Source organism: Artibeus jamaicensis, unplaced genomic scaffold (assembly GCF_021234435.1).
Source record: "Artibeus jamaicensis isolate MK-2021 breed Jamaican fruit bat unplaced genomic scaffold, CSHL_Jam_final scaffold_847, whole genome shotgun sequence".
Taxonomy (NCBI): Eukaryota; Metazoa; Chordata; class Mammalia; order Chiroptera; family Phyllostomidae; genus Artibeus; species Artibeus jamaicensis.
In genome coordinates, this window is record NW_026522057.1 from 3,418,659 (window position 1) to 3,440,079 (window position 21,421).

The 21,421-nt window shown below is 37.9% G+C and overlaps 1 protein-coding gene across 3 annotated transcripts in view; it reads right to left on the reverse strand.

Annotated features, from left to right (window-relative positions):
• CCDC30 (coiled-coil domain containing 30) overlaps positions 1 to 21,421 on the reverse strand; it is a 104,029-nt gene that overhangs the window by 78,004 nt on the left and 4,604 nt on the right. For all 3 annotated transcript variants that reach the window (XR_008390713.1, XM_037149643.2, XM_053660621.1), the window contains exon 2: positions 11,466 to 11,656. Coding sequence is in view for 2 of the 3 variants with exons in the window: in XM_037149643.2 (XP_037005538.2) it covers positions 11,466 to 11,656 (191 nt within the window). In the remaining variant the exon portion in view is untranslated. The remainder of the gene's footprint in view (positions 1 to 11,465; positions 11,657 to 21,421) is intronic.

The following is a 21,421-nucleotide window of genomic DNA, read 5'->3' on the forward strand; positions in this document are numbered from 1 at the left end:
ATAACAGGAGGACCTATGCAGAGCTCTGCCTTGGCTCCCTAGAAAAGCTACAGGTAAGGAGTAAGGTAAGCTGCTGTTAGGTCACTGGAAAGTAAAAGTCAGAGACAGAAGTGAGTCAAGGCTGGCTGCTTTTACTTCACCCGGAAGTCGGAGAAAATGGGGGGTCCTGGAGACGGATCAGTGGGTAAGCCCGGGTCAGGTTGCTGCTGCCCACTGCTCCCCTGGCTGCAAGCCTCCTTGGGATCCTTAGTTGGGAAATGTAAAAGGTTCATGCCCAGGAAGGGGCATTGGTGTGTGCTACAGCAAGCTTGCCCTGAGTCTTTGTCCTGAGGACTTTTTATCTTTTTTCTGCAGTGAGAAACTTCATCCGCAGGGGGAGGGCTTCAGCAGATTATTCATCAGTTTTTCAGGTGTACTTTTAATATGCTGATTTGTCGAAATAAGCACACAGAGGGCTTTTGGGAATATTCTTTGGTCTGCTATACTGTTTTACTTTTATCTTGAGTTTGTCTGGCTTTTCATGGGGTTTTTGTTGTTTGTTCCTGACTTCATCTGTCCTTGGGTGTAGCTGACACAAATGAGACTAATTGGGCCTCTGTGCTCTATGTCCCAGACGAGGGAGGTTTAAGCCAGGTATTCTTCGGTGAGGGAGGAGGGTTATACACCATTCACTCTCAAGTGTCCTCGGTTAGGGGAGACAGGTTCTTGTGATTCACAAGCTGGCTGTAAGTTGCTCAAACTGTTTGGTCCCGTTTAATTTTCTTGTTTCAGTTTCCCCATTCCACTTACCCAGGAATTTTTCTAGCTTCTTACCACCCCGTGTCAAACTGATATTTAAAATACTGTGTTTTACTATGGAAGTGGGGGGTGGGCTGCATGGAGTGGGTGAGGCTGGGAAACTGGGACAACTATAATAACAAAATTAATTAAAATATTTTAAAAAGAAAAATAAATAAAATAATGTGCTTTACATTTTAAAGGACTCCTCAAAAGAGAAGCTTCAAACATATTTGGAAGGGTGTATGTACTGTCCCAATGTGATTTTTCAACATTGTCCAAATGTATGTTACATTCTTACAAAATGTAAAAGTCTCTTCTTTCTTACTGCTGTGTGATATTCCACTGTGTAAACGTACTGCAGTTTTTTAATCCACTCCTCTACTGATGGGCCCTTTGGCTGTTTCCAAATCTTGGCTATTGTAAATAATGTTGCAGTGAAGCACAGGGGTGCTTACATTCTTTTGAATTGGTGTTTTGGGTTTCTTCAGATGAATTCCCAGAAGTGGAATTGCTAAATCTTACCTTTTGCAACAGCACGGATGGACCTGGAAAGTATCATGCTAAGTGAAATAAGATGATCAGAGAAAGACAAATACCATATGATTTCACTTATATGTGACATCTAATGAACAAAATAAACAATCAAAATAGAAACAAACTCTTAGATACAGAAAACACACTGACAGCTATTGGGGGAGGGGGCTAGGGTGAAAAAGGTGAAGGGATTAGCAAAAAAAATACTCATAGAAAGAAACAGTATGGTGATTATAAGAGGGAAGGGGGATGGTAAACTGTGACAGAAAGAGACTCGACTCTGGGTGGTGAACACACAATACAATTTACAGGTGTAGTATAGAATTGTACACCTGAAACCTATATAGTTTTATTAACCAATGTTACCCCAATATATTCAATAAAAATTAAATAAGTTATGCTGATGTAATATACAGTGTGGTAGCTATAATTAATAATACTGTACTGCATATCTGTAAGTTGTTGAGAGTAGACCTTAAAAGTTCTCATCACAAGAAAAAAATTCTGTAACTACATATTGTAACACGTACTAACTACATTTATTGTGGTGATCATTTCCTGATGTATACAAATGTTAAATCATTATGCTGGGCACATGAAAGTAATAAAGTGTTTCATGTCAACTATACCTTAATAAAAAGTACACAAAATAGAAAAAAACATAATGCTTTATAAAAAAGTTATTTCCAGAGTTGATTCCTTACATACAATGTCCAAAAACAAGCAAAACCAAACTACTACATCTGTTGTTTAGAAATGTATACCTTAGTGGGGAGGAAGGGGGCTGCAACCCGAAAGGTATACAGAGGAAGCTTAGCAACGTTGTATTCTTGACAGGACCAGTGGTCACATGGCTATTTGCTCTACAACTGTTAAAACTATAGTTTTTAAGTTTTATCATTTTTCTGCATATACATTATATTTCACAATAAAAAACTTAAAACTCTTTGATTATTTCTGGCATTAAATATCATCCCTTCATTCTGTTGTCCAACAATAAAGTGGTTAAATAAATTTTGATACATCCATTCAAAAGAGTATATATATTGTCAAAAAAGACTAAGGCAAATCTGTATGCACAAATACAGAAAGTAAAAACAATATGTATAATAGAATATATTTTGTATTAAATGGATAAAAATTTTCTAGGATTTTCTAGGATAAAAAATTGTTGGCAGTGGTAGCATAAGAGTGTGGAGCTAAGGATTTGGGGGGGAGAAGATAATTAATTTTTCATTCAGTTTTATAGTGCCTGAATTTTTTTTACTATGTGCTTGGATTAAACCAGAAAACCAACCAATCAAAAACAGATGTTAAGTAAAATATAGTCAGTATATAGAACAGGCCTTGTAATATTCCTTGGGCTTCCAAGTCATCCTATGTGGCCCCATTTTGGTTGGGATGACTCTCTTCTACTTTACCCACAGGTAAATTCAACATTAGCCTATGCAAAACAAAACTAGAGAGGCAATGAAATGTTTACATTTCATAACAACAAAAACCTTTCTGCCCTGGCTGGTGTAGCTCAATGGACTGAGCACAGGCCTGTGAACCAATTCCCAGTAGGGGCAATTCCCCAGTCACTGGTTCAATTCCCAGTCGGGGCATATGCCTGGGTTGCAGGCCAGGTCCCCAGTGTGGGGCACATAAGAGGCAGCCACACATTGATGTTTCTCTTCCTCTCTTACCCTCTCTCTAAAAATAAAATTTAAAAAAATAACAAAAACTTTTCAAGTATTTGTTTTAATTCTTTCTGTCCATTATTAGGGAAACTATGACCTAATGGAGAAAGGGTAGATAGGAGTAGAAGTCATCCAAGACTTGACCCCCATCATCAATGTGTTTTATAGACTCCATCTCCTTAATGACCTAGTCCATCTTCCCTTCTCTAGTTACACTCTGAGCTTTGTGTTTGGTTCTTGTTATTTAATTCATTATTATATACCTTGTCTTGAAATCCCTGCTTCCAATCTGGCCCCTATCCAATCCATCCTTCCACTGTGGCCAGAGTGTTCTTTTTCTAAAACACAAATCAGATGATGTTACTCACCTCTTAAAATCATTTAGCAACTTTTCAGACCATCTATAACCAGTCAATCATTCACACATTCAAACATTTTTATTCTTATAGTATCTTCCAGGACCACTGCTGGGTACTAAGTGCAAACTCTTTATCATATGAATCTCACATGATGTGGTTCCTGAGATATCTCCAACCACTTTTCTCAGCATTCACTCACATAAACTAGTCTGAATTATACACTATTTTCTTTCCACCACCAGAAATGTTTTTCCCTGTATCTTCATCTAGATAACATCTATTCAGCTTGAAATACTATTCAACATCACCTCCACTGGAAGTCTTTTTACCCATTCTGTCTAACTCAGTCCCTCTCCTGAGTTTTCCTAGCTTCTTTTTTCTTGTGAAAATATTATATTTAAAATATTTTATATATGCTATTAGAATTGTTCCAATTTTCCTCCCTTTGCCCCCCTCCACCTACTCCATCCCCCATTCCCATAGTCAATTCCACACCAGTGACTATGTCCATGGGTCATACATATATGTTCTTTGACTAATCCCTTCACCTTTTTTCAAACAGTCTCCACCTTCCCCCTCCCCTCTTCCAACTATCAGTTTGTTCCATGTTTCTGTGCCTCTGAGTCTATTTTGGTTGTTAGTTTGTTAATTAAATTCCACTTACAAGTTAAACTATATGATATTTGTCTTTCACTTACTGGCTTATTTCACTTAGTATAATAGCCCCCATTTCAATCCATGCTGTCACAGAAGATAAGAATTCCTTCTTTTTTACTGCTGCATAGTATACTATTGTGCAAATGTACAGCTTTTTAATCCACTCATCTACTTATGGGCACTTAGGCTGTTTCCAAATCTTGGCCATTTTATAATAAATAATGCTGCTATAAACATAGGAGCATTATTCTTTGAATTTGTGTTTCAGGATTCTTAGGATATATACCCAGCAGTGGGATCACAAGGTCAAATGGCAGTTTCATTTTTAATTTTTTGAGGAAACTCCACGCTGTTTTCCACAGTGGTTGCACCAGTCTGCATTCTCACCAACAGTGCACTAGGGGTTCCCTTTTCCCCACATCCTCACCAGCACTTGTTGTTTGTTGACTTGTTAATGATAGCCATTTCGACAGGTATGAGGTGATATCCCATTGTGGTTTTAATTTTAATTTCTCTGATGGCTAGTGATGATGAGCATTTTTTTTCATATGTCAATGGGCCATGCGTATGTCCTCCTTGGAGAAGTGTCTGTTCAGGTTCTTTGTCCATTTTTAATTGGATTGTTTGTCTTCCTGGTGTTGAGTCATATGAGTTCTTTATATATTTTGGAGATTAAACCCTTGTCCCATGTATCATTGAGAAATGTGTTGTCCCATACAGTGGGTTCCCTTTTCAATTTGCTAATGGTTTCTTTTGCTGTGCAGAAGCTTTTTAATTTGATGTACTCCCATTTGTTTTTTTGTTTCCCTTACCCTAGCAGATATATCAACAAAAATATTGCTACGTGAGATATCTGAAATTTTACTGCCTATGTTTTCCTCTAGGATTTTTATAGATAGCCTCGTGGCTCATATTAAGTCTTTTGTCCATTTTAGTTTATTCTGGTGTTTGGTTCATGTTGGTAGCCTAGTTTCATTTTCTTGCAGGTGCTAGTCCAGTTCTCCCAAAACCATTTATTGAAGAGATTGTCTCTACTCTATGGCATGCTTTTATCTCCTTTGTCAAATATTAACCTTAAAGCCCTGGGTTTATTTCTGGGCTCTCTGTTCTGTTCCATTGATCTATATGTTTGTTCATATGTCAGTACCAGATTGTTTTTAGCACAGTGGCCTTACAGTATAGTTTGATATCAGGTACTGTGATACCTCTTTGTTCATCTTTCTCAAGATAGCTGAGAATATGTGGGGCTTTTGGCTTCATGCAAATTTTTGGATATTTGTTCTACATCTGTGAATTATGCCATTGGTATTTTAATAGGAATTGTGTTGATTTTATAGATTGCTTTGGGTAGTATGGACATTTTAATGATGCGAATTCTTCCAATCCATGAACACTCCCACTTATTTGTATCTTCCTCAGTGTATTTCTTCAGTGTCTTACAGTTTTCCAAGTATAGGTCTTTTACCTCCTTGGTTAAACTTATTCCTAGGTAACTTATTTTGTTGTTGCAATAGTAAATGGGATGGTTTTCTTAGTTTCTCTTTCTGGTAGTTTAATATGGGTGTATTAAAATGCCACAAATTTCTAAGTATCAATTTTGTATACTGCTACTTTGCCGAGTTCATTTATTAGGTCCAGTAGTTTTTTGGTGCAGCCTATAGGGTTTTCTATATACAATATCATGCTGTCTGTGAATGAGTTTTACTTCCTTCTTTCCAATTTGGATGCTTTTTATTTCTTCTTGTCTGATGATTGTGGCTAGGACTTCCAGTACTATATTGATTAAGAGTGGTGACAGCAGATATCTTTGTCTTGTTCTTGATCTTAAGGGAAATATTTTAGTTTTTGCCCATTGTGTATGATATTGTAGGTTTTCATATATGGCCTTTATTGTGTGGGCCTTCTATTCCCACTATACTGAGTTTTTATTATAAATGGATGTTGGATTTATCAAATGGTTTTTTAATAATTTTGATTATCAAATGCTGGTTATAGCCTTTGAAGTGTATTTCGTCAATATATGAATTGCTATCTCTTTTTTGCATCTATTGATATGATCATGTGATTTTTATCTTTTTTTCTGATTATGCGACGTATCACATTTATTGATTTTTAAATATTATGTCAATTTTGCACCCCCAGGATAAGTCTCACTTGATCATGGTGAATGCTCTTTTTTGATGTATTGCTGGATTCAGTTTGCTAATATTTTGCTGAGGACTTTAGCATCTCTATTCATAAAGGATATTGGCCTACAGTTTTATTTCTTTGTCCTGTCTTTACCCAGTTTTGGAATTAGGATAATGGCCTTGTAGACAGAGCTGGGAAGTCTTCTGTCTTCTTGAATTTTTTGGAATAGTTTGAGAAGGATAGGTGTTAGTTCTTTGTGTGATTGGCAAAATTCCCCTGTGTAGTCATCTGAACCAGGACTTTTGTTTGCTTGGGGTTTTTTGAATGTTGCTTCAATTTCATTAGTTTTTATCAGTCCATTCAGGTTTTCTGCTTCTTCCTGATTCAGTTTTAGAAGAATGTGTTTCTAGAAATTTATCCATTTTGCCCTGTTTGTTCAATTTCTTAGTATATAGTACTTTATAGTACTTCATAGTACCATAGGAAGTTCATAGTACTTCCTTACAATACTTTATATTTCTGTAATATCAGTTGTTACTTCTCCACTTTCATTTATGATTTTATTAATTTTTGTCCTTTTTTTTCCTTGATGAATCTGGTTAAAGATTAATCAGTTTTATTTATTTTCTCAAAGAACCAGCTCCTGGATTCATTGATCTTTCAAAATTATTTTTTTTAGTCTCTATTCCATTTATTTCCACCATGATCTTCATTATTTCCTTCCTTCTAAACATTCTGGGCTTTGTTGTTGTTTTTCTAGTTCTTTTAGATATAGGATTATATTATTTATTTGAGATTTTTATATCTCTTCAGGTAGGCCTGTAATGTTATAAACTTCCCTCTCAGGACTGCTTTCACTGTGTCCATAGGTTTTGGATCGTGTGTTCATTTTCATTTGTTTCCAGGTACTTGTTGATTTCTTCCTTGATCTCATTGATGAACCATTCATTATTTAATAGCATGCTATTTAGCCTCCATGTTTTTTAATGTTAGATTTTTTTATTGAGGTTGATTTCTAGTTTCATGTCATTGTGATCTGTGAAAGTGCTTGATATTTCAATTTTCTTGAATTTGTTAAGATTTATTTTGTGTCCTATCATTTGGTCTATCTTTGAGAATGATCATGTGCACTTGAGAAGAATGTGTATTCTGCCGCTTTGAAATAAAATGTTCTGTATCAATTAAACTAATTTTTTCTAGTATGTCATTTAAGGTCACTGTTTCCTTGTTGATTTTTTTTGTTTGGAAGATTTATCCATTGGTGACAGTAGATTGTTGCTATCTCCTACAATGACTCTATTGCTGTTGATCTCTTTCTTAAAGTTCATTAAGATTTTCTTTATATATATAGGTGCTCCTATATAGGTGTATATATGTTTACAAGGATTATATCCTCTTGTTAGATCCATCCCTTTAGTATTATGTTAGAACCTTATTTGTTTCTGGTTATAGTCTTTGTTTTGAAGTCTATTTTGCCAATATATGAATTGCTATCCCAGTTTTTTATCTCCATTTGCATGAATTATTTTTTTCTATTCCTTTACTTTCAGCTTGTGTAAATGTTTTGTTCTGTGGTGGGTCTCTTGTAGACAGCATATATGTGGGTCATGTTTTCTTATCCATTCAGCTACCCTATGCCTTTTATTGGATCATTTAATCCATTTATATTTAAGGTTATTAATGACAGGTACTTTGCCATTTTATTCCTTTATACCTATGTATAAAGCTTTCTTCTTAAAGCAGTCCACTTACTATCCCTTGCAATGATGGTTTGGTGTTAATGAACTCCTTTAGCCTTTTCTTCTTTTGGTCTGGGAAGCTCTTTGTTTTGCCTTCCGTTATAAATGGTAGTCTTGCCAGATAGAGTCAGCTCAGTTGCAGATCCTTGCTCTGCATTAGTTTGAATACTTTATACCAATCTTTTCTGGCATAAAGTGTTTCTATTGAGAAATTACTTAACAGTCTTATTGGAACTCCTTTTTGGGTAACTGAGTGTTTCTTTCTTGCTGCCTTTAAGATTCTTTGTTTTTAAACTATGACATTTTAATTATGATGTGTCTTGGTGTGGGTCTCTTTGGATTCATCTTGACTGGGACTCTCTGTGCTTCTTGAACTTGTGTGACTTTTTCCTTCACCAGGTTGGGGAAGTTTTCTGTCATTATTTCTTCAAACAGGTTTTCTATCCATTGTTCACTTTCTTCTCCAGGTATCCCTAGGATATGAATATTGTTATGTTTCATGTTGACCCAAAGTTCCCTTAAACTCTCCTCATTCTTTTTAAGTCTTTTTTTTTTCCTTGTTCTGATTGGGTGTTTTCTACCTTGTCTTCCAAATCGCTGATTCAGTCCTCTGCTTCATCTAGCCTGCTTTTCATTCTTTCTCATATATCCTTCATTTCAGATATTGCACTCTTGATTTCCATGCTTCTTATTTATAGTTTCTATGTCCTTTTCCATGGTAATGTTGTTCCCATTAAGTTCCTTGTAGTTCCAAGTTCCTTGAGCATCCTTATAACCATTACTTTCAACTCTATTTCTGATAAAGTGTTTGCTTCAATTTCATTTAGCTCTTTGGGTATCTCTGTTTCTTTCATTTGGGGGGTGTTTTCTTGTCTTCCCATTTTAGCGCTCTTTGTTTATTTCTATGTATTAGATCTTCTTCGACTCTTTGTCTTCATGGAGTGGCCTTATGAAGTAGGAGACCTACAGGACCCAGTGGTGCAATATCCTTGATCTCCTGAGTTGGATGCTCTAGGAATGGCCCTTGTGTGAGTTATGTGGGCTCTCCTCTTATATTTGGGACTTGGTTGTTGTTGGCCTGTTTGTTGGTCTCCCCTCCAACTGGCTGACTGCCAGGCTCAACCCCCACCACATTTTGTATACTGTTGTACAGGTCCTGACAGATCAAAACAAAACGACATAAAAATCAGAACCAAAATAAACAAAAAAAGTCTCCAACAATAACAGCAAAATCAATAATGGAGCAAAGAATAACAAAAATGGAAAGAGAAATAGAATAGTAAAAGAAAAAAATATGAGAAGACCAAAGAAAAGAAAAATGATTATGAGGGTAGAGAAGGAAGAGAAACAATAAGAGTAAGTAACAGAAAGAGGAAATAGCCAAAAAAGAACAAAGAAATTGGGGGGGGGGCTGGGATGGGAATATAAGACAGAAAACTGTTCTTGACCAACAATTTTTAAAAAAAGAACAAAGAAAGGGAGAGAATAAAAAATAAGAAAAGGAAAGAAGAAAAAAATTGAATAAGAAAATGGAAGAGTAAGAGATATGAAAGAAAAATATTTAAAAACTGAAGAAAAAGAAAAATTAAAAAAGGTCATACAAAAGAAAAAATAACAAAAATAATGTAAAGAACAAAGTGGAATTCATCTCATTAGAGTTTAGTGACTGTTTGCTGGATTCTCTCTTTGGACACAGCTCTGATGTTGTCTGAAGCTGGTGTAAGCCAATTTCAGATGCTGTCCACATCTAGCCCTCAGCAGCCTGTTCAAAGCTACAAGCAATCCACAGTTTGTGGCTGTCTCCTCCGGGCTTGGCTGCACCCGGAATGGGCCATGATGCACTGCAAGGCTGGTTTTTATCAGCACAGGGCCCAGGTGTGGGTCAGCTGATGGCCAAAGGCACTGCAGGATCTACCTCAGCCTGTCCTGCCTCTACCTGCTGTCATTCTTAGTCTAGCCACTGATCTGTTTCTGAGAGGGCTTCTGGAGGAATCAGGAGGAGGTGACCCTTGGATCTCCTGAGGGAGGTGCTGTTCATACTTCAGGGATGGTGGTGGATGTGTTCCCCTATCCCCACGCCACACGTCTGAGTTGGTCCCTGATTATTTCCTTGAACTCAGTAGGGTGGAGCCCATAGTTGGAAGGTGAGTGAGGCCACTTTCCAACAATGCATTTGGGTTTGCATTTCCAGCGCCCAGCATTTGGGTTTGCCAAAAACTAGGAGGTTGTTTCTATGGTTCTCCCATGAGGGGGAAGCGCCAGTTTGGTTCCCAGGAAAGTGTATGAAATGGCTGTGCCCTAAAGCCAATCTCTGACACCCTGAGTCTGCCTATGTTGCAATCTCCTTGGCAGGGGTTAAGATCCAGGCTGGGGGAAAAAGAAAAAAAGGATGCAGGGTGGGTGAACAGGATTACAGAGAGTGGACTAAGGAGTTACCCACAGGGTGGGGTAATTATTTTTCCACTGGGAGGGGCTTGTTCTTCTCAAGAAAAATGGCTGCTGCAGTCATTTTTCAAGGTATGTCCCAGCATACAGAACCCAGTAGCCATTTTTCCACATCTCTCCCCAAAGCTTCTCACTACAGAGTCTCATCAGGTGATGCCAGTCCACACTGCTCGCCCTTCACCTGAGCCCAAGGTGAGTCGCTGAGAATGAGAAAACTGTGCCTTGGCCCCCTTAGGAAAAAAACAGTTTCTCTGTCTCCAGCGAGTTATGTCTCTCCCTTGCAAAAACCCTGCAGCCTTTCACTGCTGGATGCTATGTGGGCAGCTGATCCCGACACTGGTGCTCAGTGCTGGGGAGCCTGGTCTGAGGTCCAGACTTTACGCCTCTCAGGGGGAAGCACTCACTGCTGCACTGTACCTTGGCCTGCTGCCCATGGGAGTGGTGCCAGCCCCTTTTGGGTCCCTGCCCTTCCTACCAGTCTCGAGGTGGTTTTTGCCTGTCCTTGGTTAAGAGTCTCCTCTTCAGGTAGTCTTCAGTGGTTTATTCCAGGTGGCTGTTCCCCTCTTCATTTTTAGTTCCAGTTTGGTTCTGGGTGGTGGTGAGAGAAAGATCCTCCTAGTCCACTGCCATCTTTCTCCTAGATCCAGGTTTTCCTAGCTTTCTGTGCCTTCCTTTCTCGTAGTACTTTCCACACTGAACTACAATGGCTGGTTTACTCCTTTCCCTCACTAACGTGTTCCTTGCAGTGCAGATCATGTCTACATGTCTAATTTCACTTTGTTTCTACGTCTGCTAGTACAAAGCAGGAACATGGTAAGTTCTCAATAAGTAATAAAAATAATGTTAATTAATGTGTGAGGTACTACTCTAGAGCTTTATATACATTAAGTGACTTTGTTTTCACGATCATCTTGTAGAGCAATTGAGTTGATCCCAGATTTTATAGATGAGAAAATCAAGGCTCACAAAAGTTAACTAGCTTCCTTAAGGACAAAGGAAGACCACCCAACCTAAAGCCTGTATTCCTAAGTACTGTTAGGACTGGCTTCCTGACATTTTAATGAATGAATGATTAAATGAACAAATGTATTTTAAAACTGACTGCCTCTTATTCAATTATCTTGTTAATTGTGGAATACCTGGGGAAATTTTTTCTGTAGGTTACTGCTCAGGTATCTCTGCGACTCTGGCTTTGAGTCCCCAGGTGCCAGTGCACTCAAGAGTTTACTTCTCTCTACCCGTAAGTATGTAATCTCTTCACTGGGGCTACTCAGAGTTATTTCAGAGCCTTCTTGACACAACATTTCTTCAACCTCCTTTATTTGCGCTTCTGTTAGGAAGAAATAACAGAAACAAACTTAAAAAGAAATGCAGTTAAATAACTACTCTGTAAGATGTTAAATAAATTCTTAATTAGATAACAAATTAATTTTTAAAATAAGCTACAATACTACTACTACACTTCTCCCCATCTCTTTGGGGTGTTTGCACACTTTCAAAATTATAACGCCAACAAACCCCAGGCCACCCCCCTTCCCCCGAACCCCCCCCCAAAAAAAGTAGTGGGAAAAGTTCTCAAAAGCAGTAGATGTTCTTGCTACATGCAGAAATTCAAAATGTGTTCTCGTATAACTTTAAAATTTGTTTATTGAGTGCTTACTATATAGCTGGTATTATATTAAATATCTAAGATAAATTTATCTTATCTAATCCTTACAACAACCCAATGATGTAGGAATTATCCTTTTATGAGAGGAGGACTCAGACACCAAGAAACCAAATAACTTGTCCAAGGTGACTCAACTAATCCTGCCAAATTCTCGGTCATTTCAATATTCAAGTGCCCTGTCTTGTCCGTCCTTTCACCAGCTAACTTCTAAAGATCTAGTCCACTATCTTGGCCACCTAATTCTACAGTCATTCCCTAGGCATTGTCATTAGCAATAACTGGAGCCTCTCCCTAGTCCCAACTGCAAGCATCCTATTCTCCAATTATTCCTTCCTATGTATTTCTAGTAGCATGATTTCAACAAGTGTTCAAACATATTAAAAACAATAATTCATTGACTTTAAACACTTCCCAATGTTCCTTACCCCGTTCCCATTATCATTTAGTTTCTTACCCAGCTTAGATTCTATAGTTCATCATTATAATCACTCCCTTGAAAACACTCAACTCCCTTGCCTCTGTTTCCTTCCATTATATTTGGTTGGCAAAATTCCAATACGTTTAAATCCAACTCTCCACCTCTTTTGCACCTTACTGCAGGATCTGAATGTGGGCAGATGAAACTGCACAGCCAGTGATGACTGATTATATGTTAAAGTCATGTCTTCTGATATCAGGAGGGCTCCTACTTCTGCCTAGCAATCCCCCTGCATTTCCCTGGCCATCTCCCTCTCATTCTCTAGAAGCTAGACCATTATTTCATTCCTTTCTCTACTCAAATCTCCAAACCTTTCCCATCCTCACTCTCCACCGAATGCACTGCCTCGTATTTCACAGAGAAAAAGAGAAGCACTCTGAAGACAATATCCACAAACTCCTCTTACCAAATCTGCCAACTCCCACATACTCTTCCCTCTTGTGAGATTTAATGTACATATCTTTGCTTCTAAGGCCAGCCCCCCCCCTTGTGTACTGGATCCCATTCTCTCTTATCTCAAAGATAACACTCTTCCAGTTGACTCCTCTCTCTATTGTCTCATCAAGCTTTCTTTCCAGCTAAAGCATTATAATCATCTTAGAGACATGCTATATATCCCATTAAAAACAACAAAAACAATTAAACAAAAACCTTCCTTCAACCTCATCACTCCCTCTAGCTTCTGTACCATTTCTTTATTCTTTGCAGCACAACTTCAAGAAAGAATTGATCATACCCATGTCTCCTCTTCTACTCCTACCACTCCAATCAGGCTTTCATATCCACTACCCCACAGAAACAGCTCTCATCAAAGTACTAATGACCTCCATGTGGCCAGATCCAATGGTCCATATGTCTCCTCATTCCACCTAGCCTACTAGTGGTATTTGACCCAGTTGTTCACATCCTTTTCTTTTCTTTTTTTTTTTTTTAAGATTTTATTTATTTATCTTTAGAGGGGAAGGAAAGGAGAAGGAAAAACATCAATATTCTTTCCCCCGTCTCAATCCACTGAGCTACACCAGCCAGGGCTCACATCCTTTTCTTAAAACACTTGTCATTTCTCTTCTGAGATACCATTCTCTGTTGGTTTTTTTCCTATTTTGAGTGCCACTTTTCTTAGGTTCCTTTGCTGATTTCTCAACTTTCTAACCTCTGAACACTAGAATAAGCCAGCCAGGAATTTTCTTTTCTCCCCCTAGGTTATTTCCTATAATCTCGAGGCTTTAAGTATTAGCTATGTGCCGATGACTCCCAAATGTATGTCTCCATTGCACTGAATCGCCAATACATACACAATTGCCTGCCTGGTGCTTCCACTTGGATATCTAATATAGACCTCAAATTTACACGTCCAAAAGCAAACTGTTGTCCCCAAATGGCGCCTCCCATATTCTTTCCATCTGAACAGTTAGGAACTCCACTATTCTAACTGCTCAAACCAACAAGCTTTAGGTCACCAGTGATTTCTCTGCTTTTCTCCCACCTGACATTAAATGCATTATCAAATCATGTTATCTCTGCCTTCAAAACATAATCCTTCACATAAGCATTTCTGGTGTGATTGACATGTATTCCTAAAAAGAAAAACAACTTTTATTTCATAAAACTGTTCACTAAAAATAATAGAGCTCATTGAAAAACATGCTCTAGACCACGCACAACCTTTGACATTGTGTAACTGGAGTGCTATAAAAAATATTAACAATCGTAATAATTATAGTGGTACATTTAAAGAGATATGTCAAATTCCTAAAAAGTAAAGGAATACCACAGTAAGTATGAAAATGTGTTTTTATAAAAATAATCAAGCTTGTTTTAGGGAGCTGAGTCTGCAGAGTTATGGAAACCAAGTCAGGAAACCAAGTCAGAACGCACAAAGATTAGGGATATCTTTGCAGTGAGCACTTCCAAGGCAAAAACATGTGGCCAAACTGAGCCCCAAAGAATGTGGGCTTTATGAAGAAACTTCAAGGCTTGCTGGTAGCCCAAATCATTAACATGCTGGGGAAAATTGTATATAAACTTCCACATTACAATGACATCATTCCCCTATTTACCAATTTTTCATGAGCTAATTTATGCTGGCAGGAAGACAGACAGTACCTCCTGTTTCTGGCAGTGAACCCTGAACAACTCTCCTGCTGAGAGTAACTAAAAATGCTGGGAGAAGAGAAGCAGATTTGAGAGTTTAAACTCCCACTTTACAATGGTCACCAAATAAAGCCTGTGCTGTGAACAGTCAAAATAATAATAACAACAATAATAATAGAAATAATGCAGAGAGAAATTTTAAAAACCCTTCAAATTATATGAAGCAACCATTATATGAACTAAAATAGAATGCAAGCTTTTAAACAGCAGGAGAAAATTCAATATACCCAATGGAAAAACAACAGGGAGAAAAAACAAAAAGAAACAAGAGCATGGAAATATGTCCTATGATTAACTCAACATTCCCTGTACCTTAGAGTCACAATAAAGAAAAAAAATTTGTCCATCACCAAACCTTCATGAATAAAGTTCTAAAGGGAAAAAAAGGAAAATGATCCCAAGTGAAATATCTGAGCTGCAAGGAAAAATACTGAGCCAAGAAATAAGAAATATGTGATAAATATAATCACTGACCACATACAATAATACTAATTTGGGGAGCTACACAAAGTAGAGCAATAACATAAAGGGTCCTATCTGTATCTTCCTTTATCACTTTCAAGTGCTTAATAAATATTTCCCAAGTCCTTGCTATGCTGGGCACTTTACAAGGCAGGTGCTGTGGGGAACAGAGAAGCCACACTAAGACTAGGACGTGGTCTCCGCCCCAGGGGGGTGACACAGGCGACTGTGACACAATGTGGTGAGGGCTGCAGCAGACATGGAAGGAAACAGCCGTTCTGCACTCTGTCACACACGTTTCAGAACGTATCAGATTGCATACTTTAACGAGGCGGGCAGAAAATACATCTTAAACATTACATGTACTTTTGTAGTATGGACGACATGTAGTATTTTCCCCTTCCTTCTACTTTTATACATTTCTCAAATTTTCTAATTGTCACATATTAATTTTTATAATTGAAATTACATTTTTACAAAAAGAAAAAAATACCCTGTTTGCGTTGGAGCTCTCTGAAGTCATGTCTGAGATATTTTTGTTTTCATAACCATGAGAAAGTGATTCTCTTCCCTCTGGCAAATTACAGACATGGTTTGCATCATTTCTCGCCTAAAAAGAAAATAATACATTTCCTTACTCTTGTCCATGGTTCATATTTTAACACATATTAAAAGTCTATGAAGTAAGAGAGCCATCAAGAGATCACCACACTAATGGGTCTATGACCAGCGACATGAACACAAAACTCAGCTCTCCCTCAGGGCAGGTCTCTCTCCCTAAACGTGCTACTAGGTTACCAGACACCGTTTCCCACAGATATGATGACATGTAACCACAAATTTTATGAGACAGTCACTATCTGTCATATTTTTACCATGAATACACCAGGCTTCAAAACAAATCTCATCTGTGGTTTAGAAAACACAGTCATGAAACCCGTGAACAGTGAAGAACCTACACAATAATTATGTTTACACTCTTATGCTAAAACTGAATAACATGTCTGAAATGTTAATAGGAGAGTCTATCGAAATAAATTGTTGGGTATTCTTTAGAAACAGTTTCTGGTTAATATGGCAGCCTCACAAAAGGTAATTTTGTATGGCTCATAATGATGGATCAAAAGCTAACTATACGCTCCAGGCACTACTGTGGGGCCAAATTCCAGGTGGGGCGAACAGTAGGTGTACAGTTGTGAGTACATGAAACAGAGTTTATTCTTGTATTATTATTTGTTAATGATATTATTTTTTTAGGCCAACAACTGCAAACGTACTCTTGCCTTACCCTGTACTTAATTTTGACCACAGTCCTATGGGACTCTAATGCTTCCACTTTATATGTGAGGAAGCAGGCTGAGAGAGGCTAGGTTACTTGTCTTGTCATGCAAGGAATAAGGGGAAGAGCTAAATTACACACTCCAGTGGGCTTAGAAGTAGACTACCAAAATAACTGAACTGTATTTTGGTGAATTGTTTTGAATCCTATTGGACAACTCCCCAGAATATGAATAAAAAGCTGAATTTTAGCTTTGGGAAGTGTGGCTCATTTGGTTGGAGGGTTGGCCCGGAAGCCAAAAGGTCATGGGTTCAATTTCGGTCAGGGCACATACCTAGGTTAGAGTTTGGTCCCTGGTCAGGGAGTATCCGAGAAGCAACTGATTGATGTTATTCTCAAATCGATGTTTCTCTCCTTTTCCCTTCCTCCCTCTCCCTCTAAAATCAATAAGCATATCCTCAGGTGTAGATGACCGAAAATAAGAAAAGCTGGATGTTACAGAAGGAAAAGAGGGTTGCAGTCTAACTTGATAACTTCCTGGTGAGCTTTAGTTTCCTCCTCTTGAAAATGGAAGGAAGAATAATACCTATTTCTAATAATAATAGCTATAATTTATGAACTACTTGTTGGGTGCCAAATAGGTGTGTGAAAGGTTTATTCATATTCCCTGTGTGAAATACCTCTGAAATACCCTTGAACAAACTATTACCATTTTCAAGCTCAAAAAAGTCAAGTTACTTGCCCAAGGTTATACAGACAGTTCTAAAGGTAATTTTTCACCCCCATCTGCCTCATGTTAAAGTTCATGGTCTAGTATGCTCTACAGCTTTTGTTCTGAAGGAGCTGTATTCCTTTCTAAGACTTTGGAAATCAGTCTGTCCTTTTAAAAGTTAAATTTTAAAATCAACAAGTAACCAATCTGAACTGAGACGTGGAAACAAGGCAGAGTGATGATTCCTAAGCAACCTGAGAGAATTAACACATTTAAAGAAAGAATATGTCAGAAAGTAGGTTGATCAGTATTGCAAACATCAGAGAGTGATAAGAGAGCCAAAAGATGCCATAATTTACTCATCTAAGGGCTGGGTACCCTGGTCCTAGGATGTAACAGGTCTAGAAACAAATGCAGATATAGATAGGCCTAGCTAGTACGATAAAATTTTAGAATCACTTGTTCACCAAGTAAACATAATTAAAATGTGGCTTCCTATCCTATGTAGTGCGCCCATAGCGAGCGAATGCAACAGGCAACAGGTCATATGTGACTGGTTCCTCTGGCAATTATATTTGTCAGTTAATAAGCTGGTGTCTATTTCTCTAAAACCTTTTCTGTGAGTTAATACAAGAGTACCTTTGAGAAGCAGATCCACTGAGGTTTCTAAACCAACAAGCAAGAGAGCTGGCTAGAGGGTCAGTTACTGAGAAAGGAGGAATTTGCCAAGAAAATAAAAGTTACAATGAACAGACCTATTTGGATGTTTGACCAGTCATCCTGCACATGTCTGCTATTAGAAATCAATACAGACTGTTGATATACAGGGTCTGACACAAATAGCACCCCTTTTTATTATAAAATGTTTTATTACAAAATCATAAGCATGTAATTCTGTAACATAACAATATCACACTCAAGCACACCATATGACATTTTAGCAAGATGTTTAAGTTAAAACTATAAAGTATTATACCCATATTATTACCCTACCAACCACACTCAAGCAGGCGTTACTTCTGCTGGACCCTGTATTTCATGAAAAAAATGTACACATGAGTGCAAACTCTATGGGGTGATATTCAAATGTTGGTTTTTAATGTGTGAATTTAATGGACAATGAACAAAACCACAGGTATCGTAAAGCTTTCTGTCATTAGCTCTTACTTCTTCCAGTCTTCCATGCCTTTCACTGACAGTTCTTCTGGATTTCTGGAAGCAGTCCTCAGCATGTCTCACTGTACTAGAACAGGTGGCAGGCAAAACAGAGTTGTTCTTCTGTAGTAACATTCAATGCTACCTCAAGACGGTGAAGTTCATCCTCTAATTGAACTTCTCCCTTGATAGAGAGAGGCGTGTGTGTATGTACACACCACGCGCACACACACACACACACACACACACACACTATATGAGCTGAGCATGCTCTGATATGTATATACAGGCTTGGGCAAAAGTAGGTTAATAATAATAAATAATACGGCATTTCATAAATAGATAAGAATTCTGTTTCATGTATACACAACTGTATGTACACACAACTGTAAACCCACTTTTGCCCATCCTTGTATGCATAACTGTTGTGTTATCCAGTTGTAAAGAGCACTTACATGAAATAGGTAACACCACACAAAAAATCAAAGCTTTGAACAGCTATATATCTTCTACAATAAAAAAATGACATGACACACAGAATGCAAATGTATGAGAGTGTTCTTAAAAATAAGCTTTTCTGTCTGCCCAGTTCTGAGGTTTGCCATGTAATAATCTGCAAGTCTCCCAAAGGCCCCTTGCAATGTTGTAAATTCCAAAGAAGCCTTTGCTCCCCTAGTGAATACTTGGAAATAAAAGGACTCCTCTGGAAGCTACAGAGCCCACTAATTCTGTACCATCAACGAACTATTTGGCTTGCAGAATAGGTCTTACCATTCTTGAATGACTTCTAAAGTCATGCAGCTTACTTCTAAAACTCCTAACTCTAAGCCTGCTGTCAATATTGCCTTTAATTTTTTTAAGTTGAAAGTAGTCATACTTTTACACAGTGGGTAAAAGATGAGTATCTGCTGATTGAGCACGAGACTGAGAAGTGGTATTGTGTTACTAGGACCATTATGCATTAAGACTTGCTGTTATACTCAAACACAACTGTTAACCAAGCTGATTTACCTAAATTGTAGTGATAAGTGTAATTATTATTATAGTGTACATAATTATTGGGTTGGCCAAAGTCTGTTTCGTTTTCTCCATACATTAAAAGACATTTTTTATTTTCACCAATAACTTTAGTGATTTGGGTATTTTGAGTATGTCACCTATCTCCCGCATGGTATAATGTTGACTCTTCTCAGTTAATGTCTCGATTCGATTGCCATCAACTTCAGTGGGTCTACTTGACCGTGGACTATTGTCCAGTGAGAAATCCTCATGCAACTTCGCAAACCACCTTTGACACATTCAATCAGTCACAGCACCTTCTCCATATACTGTGCAAATCTTATTTTAAATTTCAATTGTTTTTATCTTTCTTGAAATAATAAAGCATAATATGCCAAAAATGTTGCTTATTCCATCTTCAATATTAAAATGGCTACACAAAAATTCACCAATTTTGGTTAAGTTTTTTTTTAATGCATGCTGATATAACAGCTGTTACAATACAATCTAACAAAATTGTTTCAAACGAAGTTAAAGACACTGAAGCACAAGTAGAGTCTTCTTACAAAAAAAAAACCACAACTTTTTGGCCAACCCAATATATTGTTTTGCTTTTTTAACAGCAAAACTAGACCTTTATTATTTTTCTTCTTTCTTGTTAAGTCTTTCAGAGTCATTATTTCATGTCAACCATTTTGTGGAAAACATATAGAATTTTAATTATCATCTGATATTCACACTGAAAGAAAAAAGGAGCCATATCTGAATCTTTGTACCCCCGTGTCTTCCCCATGACCTACAGCTAAAAATCTTCTCATGCTTTTCCCTATCCCACCCCCATCGTCTGGTCCCCACTTATATCCTCCTCTTCCCTCCGAGGTCTCTGGGCATTATTCAGGTACTTGTGGTTTTTAGTCCTGGGTTTCATATTGCCAAAGACACTAGGAGTATATAGTATCCTATGAGGCCTGTTTGCTAATATGGAAAAATGCTTATATTATAATGACAAGAATGTTAAAGAATTACAAGTATTTGAAAACCAGACACACAAAGACTGGAAGCAAATATATCAAAGTTGTAAATGTATCAAAGTAGCAAATGTATCAAAGTTAATACAAGTTGTGATAAACAGAAGAGATTGTGAGTTGTGAGAATTATTATAGCCTTGTACTGTGGGTTGCTCGCCCCTAGAGAGCAGCATAATTTCTCCCTCCATATTGTAGGGGGAAGGAGGAGTTTCAGAGGAAGCTAAAAGGAAAAGGGGGTTGGGGGTATTGAGAATACCTTTGGATCCCTGGCTTCTGGGAGATCTGAAGGTATTGGAGGTGACCAGGAATGTAAGAAGAGGAGGCTTGTGGGTCAGGAGGACAGTGTTGGCTGCAGACCAACATCCAAGTGTATGATTTATCCAAGCTTCTGGACTACAGCACACTCCCAGAGCTAGTGATCTTCAGTCTCCATTCTGCTCAGTCATCGGTCCCCATAGCTACATCCGAGCCCTTCTCATGATGTGAACTACTGTTGAAATACTGCACTCCTAAACCGCAAATGTCCCACTCTGTCCCCACTTTCCATACTTCCTGCTCTTTCTTGTGTGTGTCTGTGTCTGTGTCTGTGTCTGTGTGGTAAATAAATGAGATCTAAAATTTACCATTTTAACCACTTAATAAGTGTAGAATTCACCCCCTTTTCCACAGAAATAAGACATCTAATTTTTTGAGCAGTCACACAGCTGCCTACCTTAATGTTAGATACAGCCTTGTAACTAAGTTCTGAGCTATGAGATGTAAAGGGAATTGTGTGACACCTCTAGGACGTGTACTTAAAGGATCAGAACGCCCTCTTTCCCACTCCTTCCTCCTTTCTACTGGCTGAATTGCAGACAAAATAGCTAAGTCTGAGCGGCCATCCTGGACACCATGAGGTAGAAGCCGCATGCCCTGTGATGTCAGCCATTAGAATGATATACTATCATGAGAGAAGAAATCAGTCTCTGACTATTTCAAGATGCTGCCCTATCAGTTCTGGACTGCTTTCTTCTTGACTTTTATGTGAGAGAAATAAATTTCTACCTTTTCAAACACATTATTATTTTGAGCTTTCCAAATCTCTCAGCCAATCAATCCTAACTACTAAAGGAGGGTACTAAAAGAATAAGATACAGGGGCACATGCTGCAAATGAAACA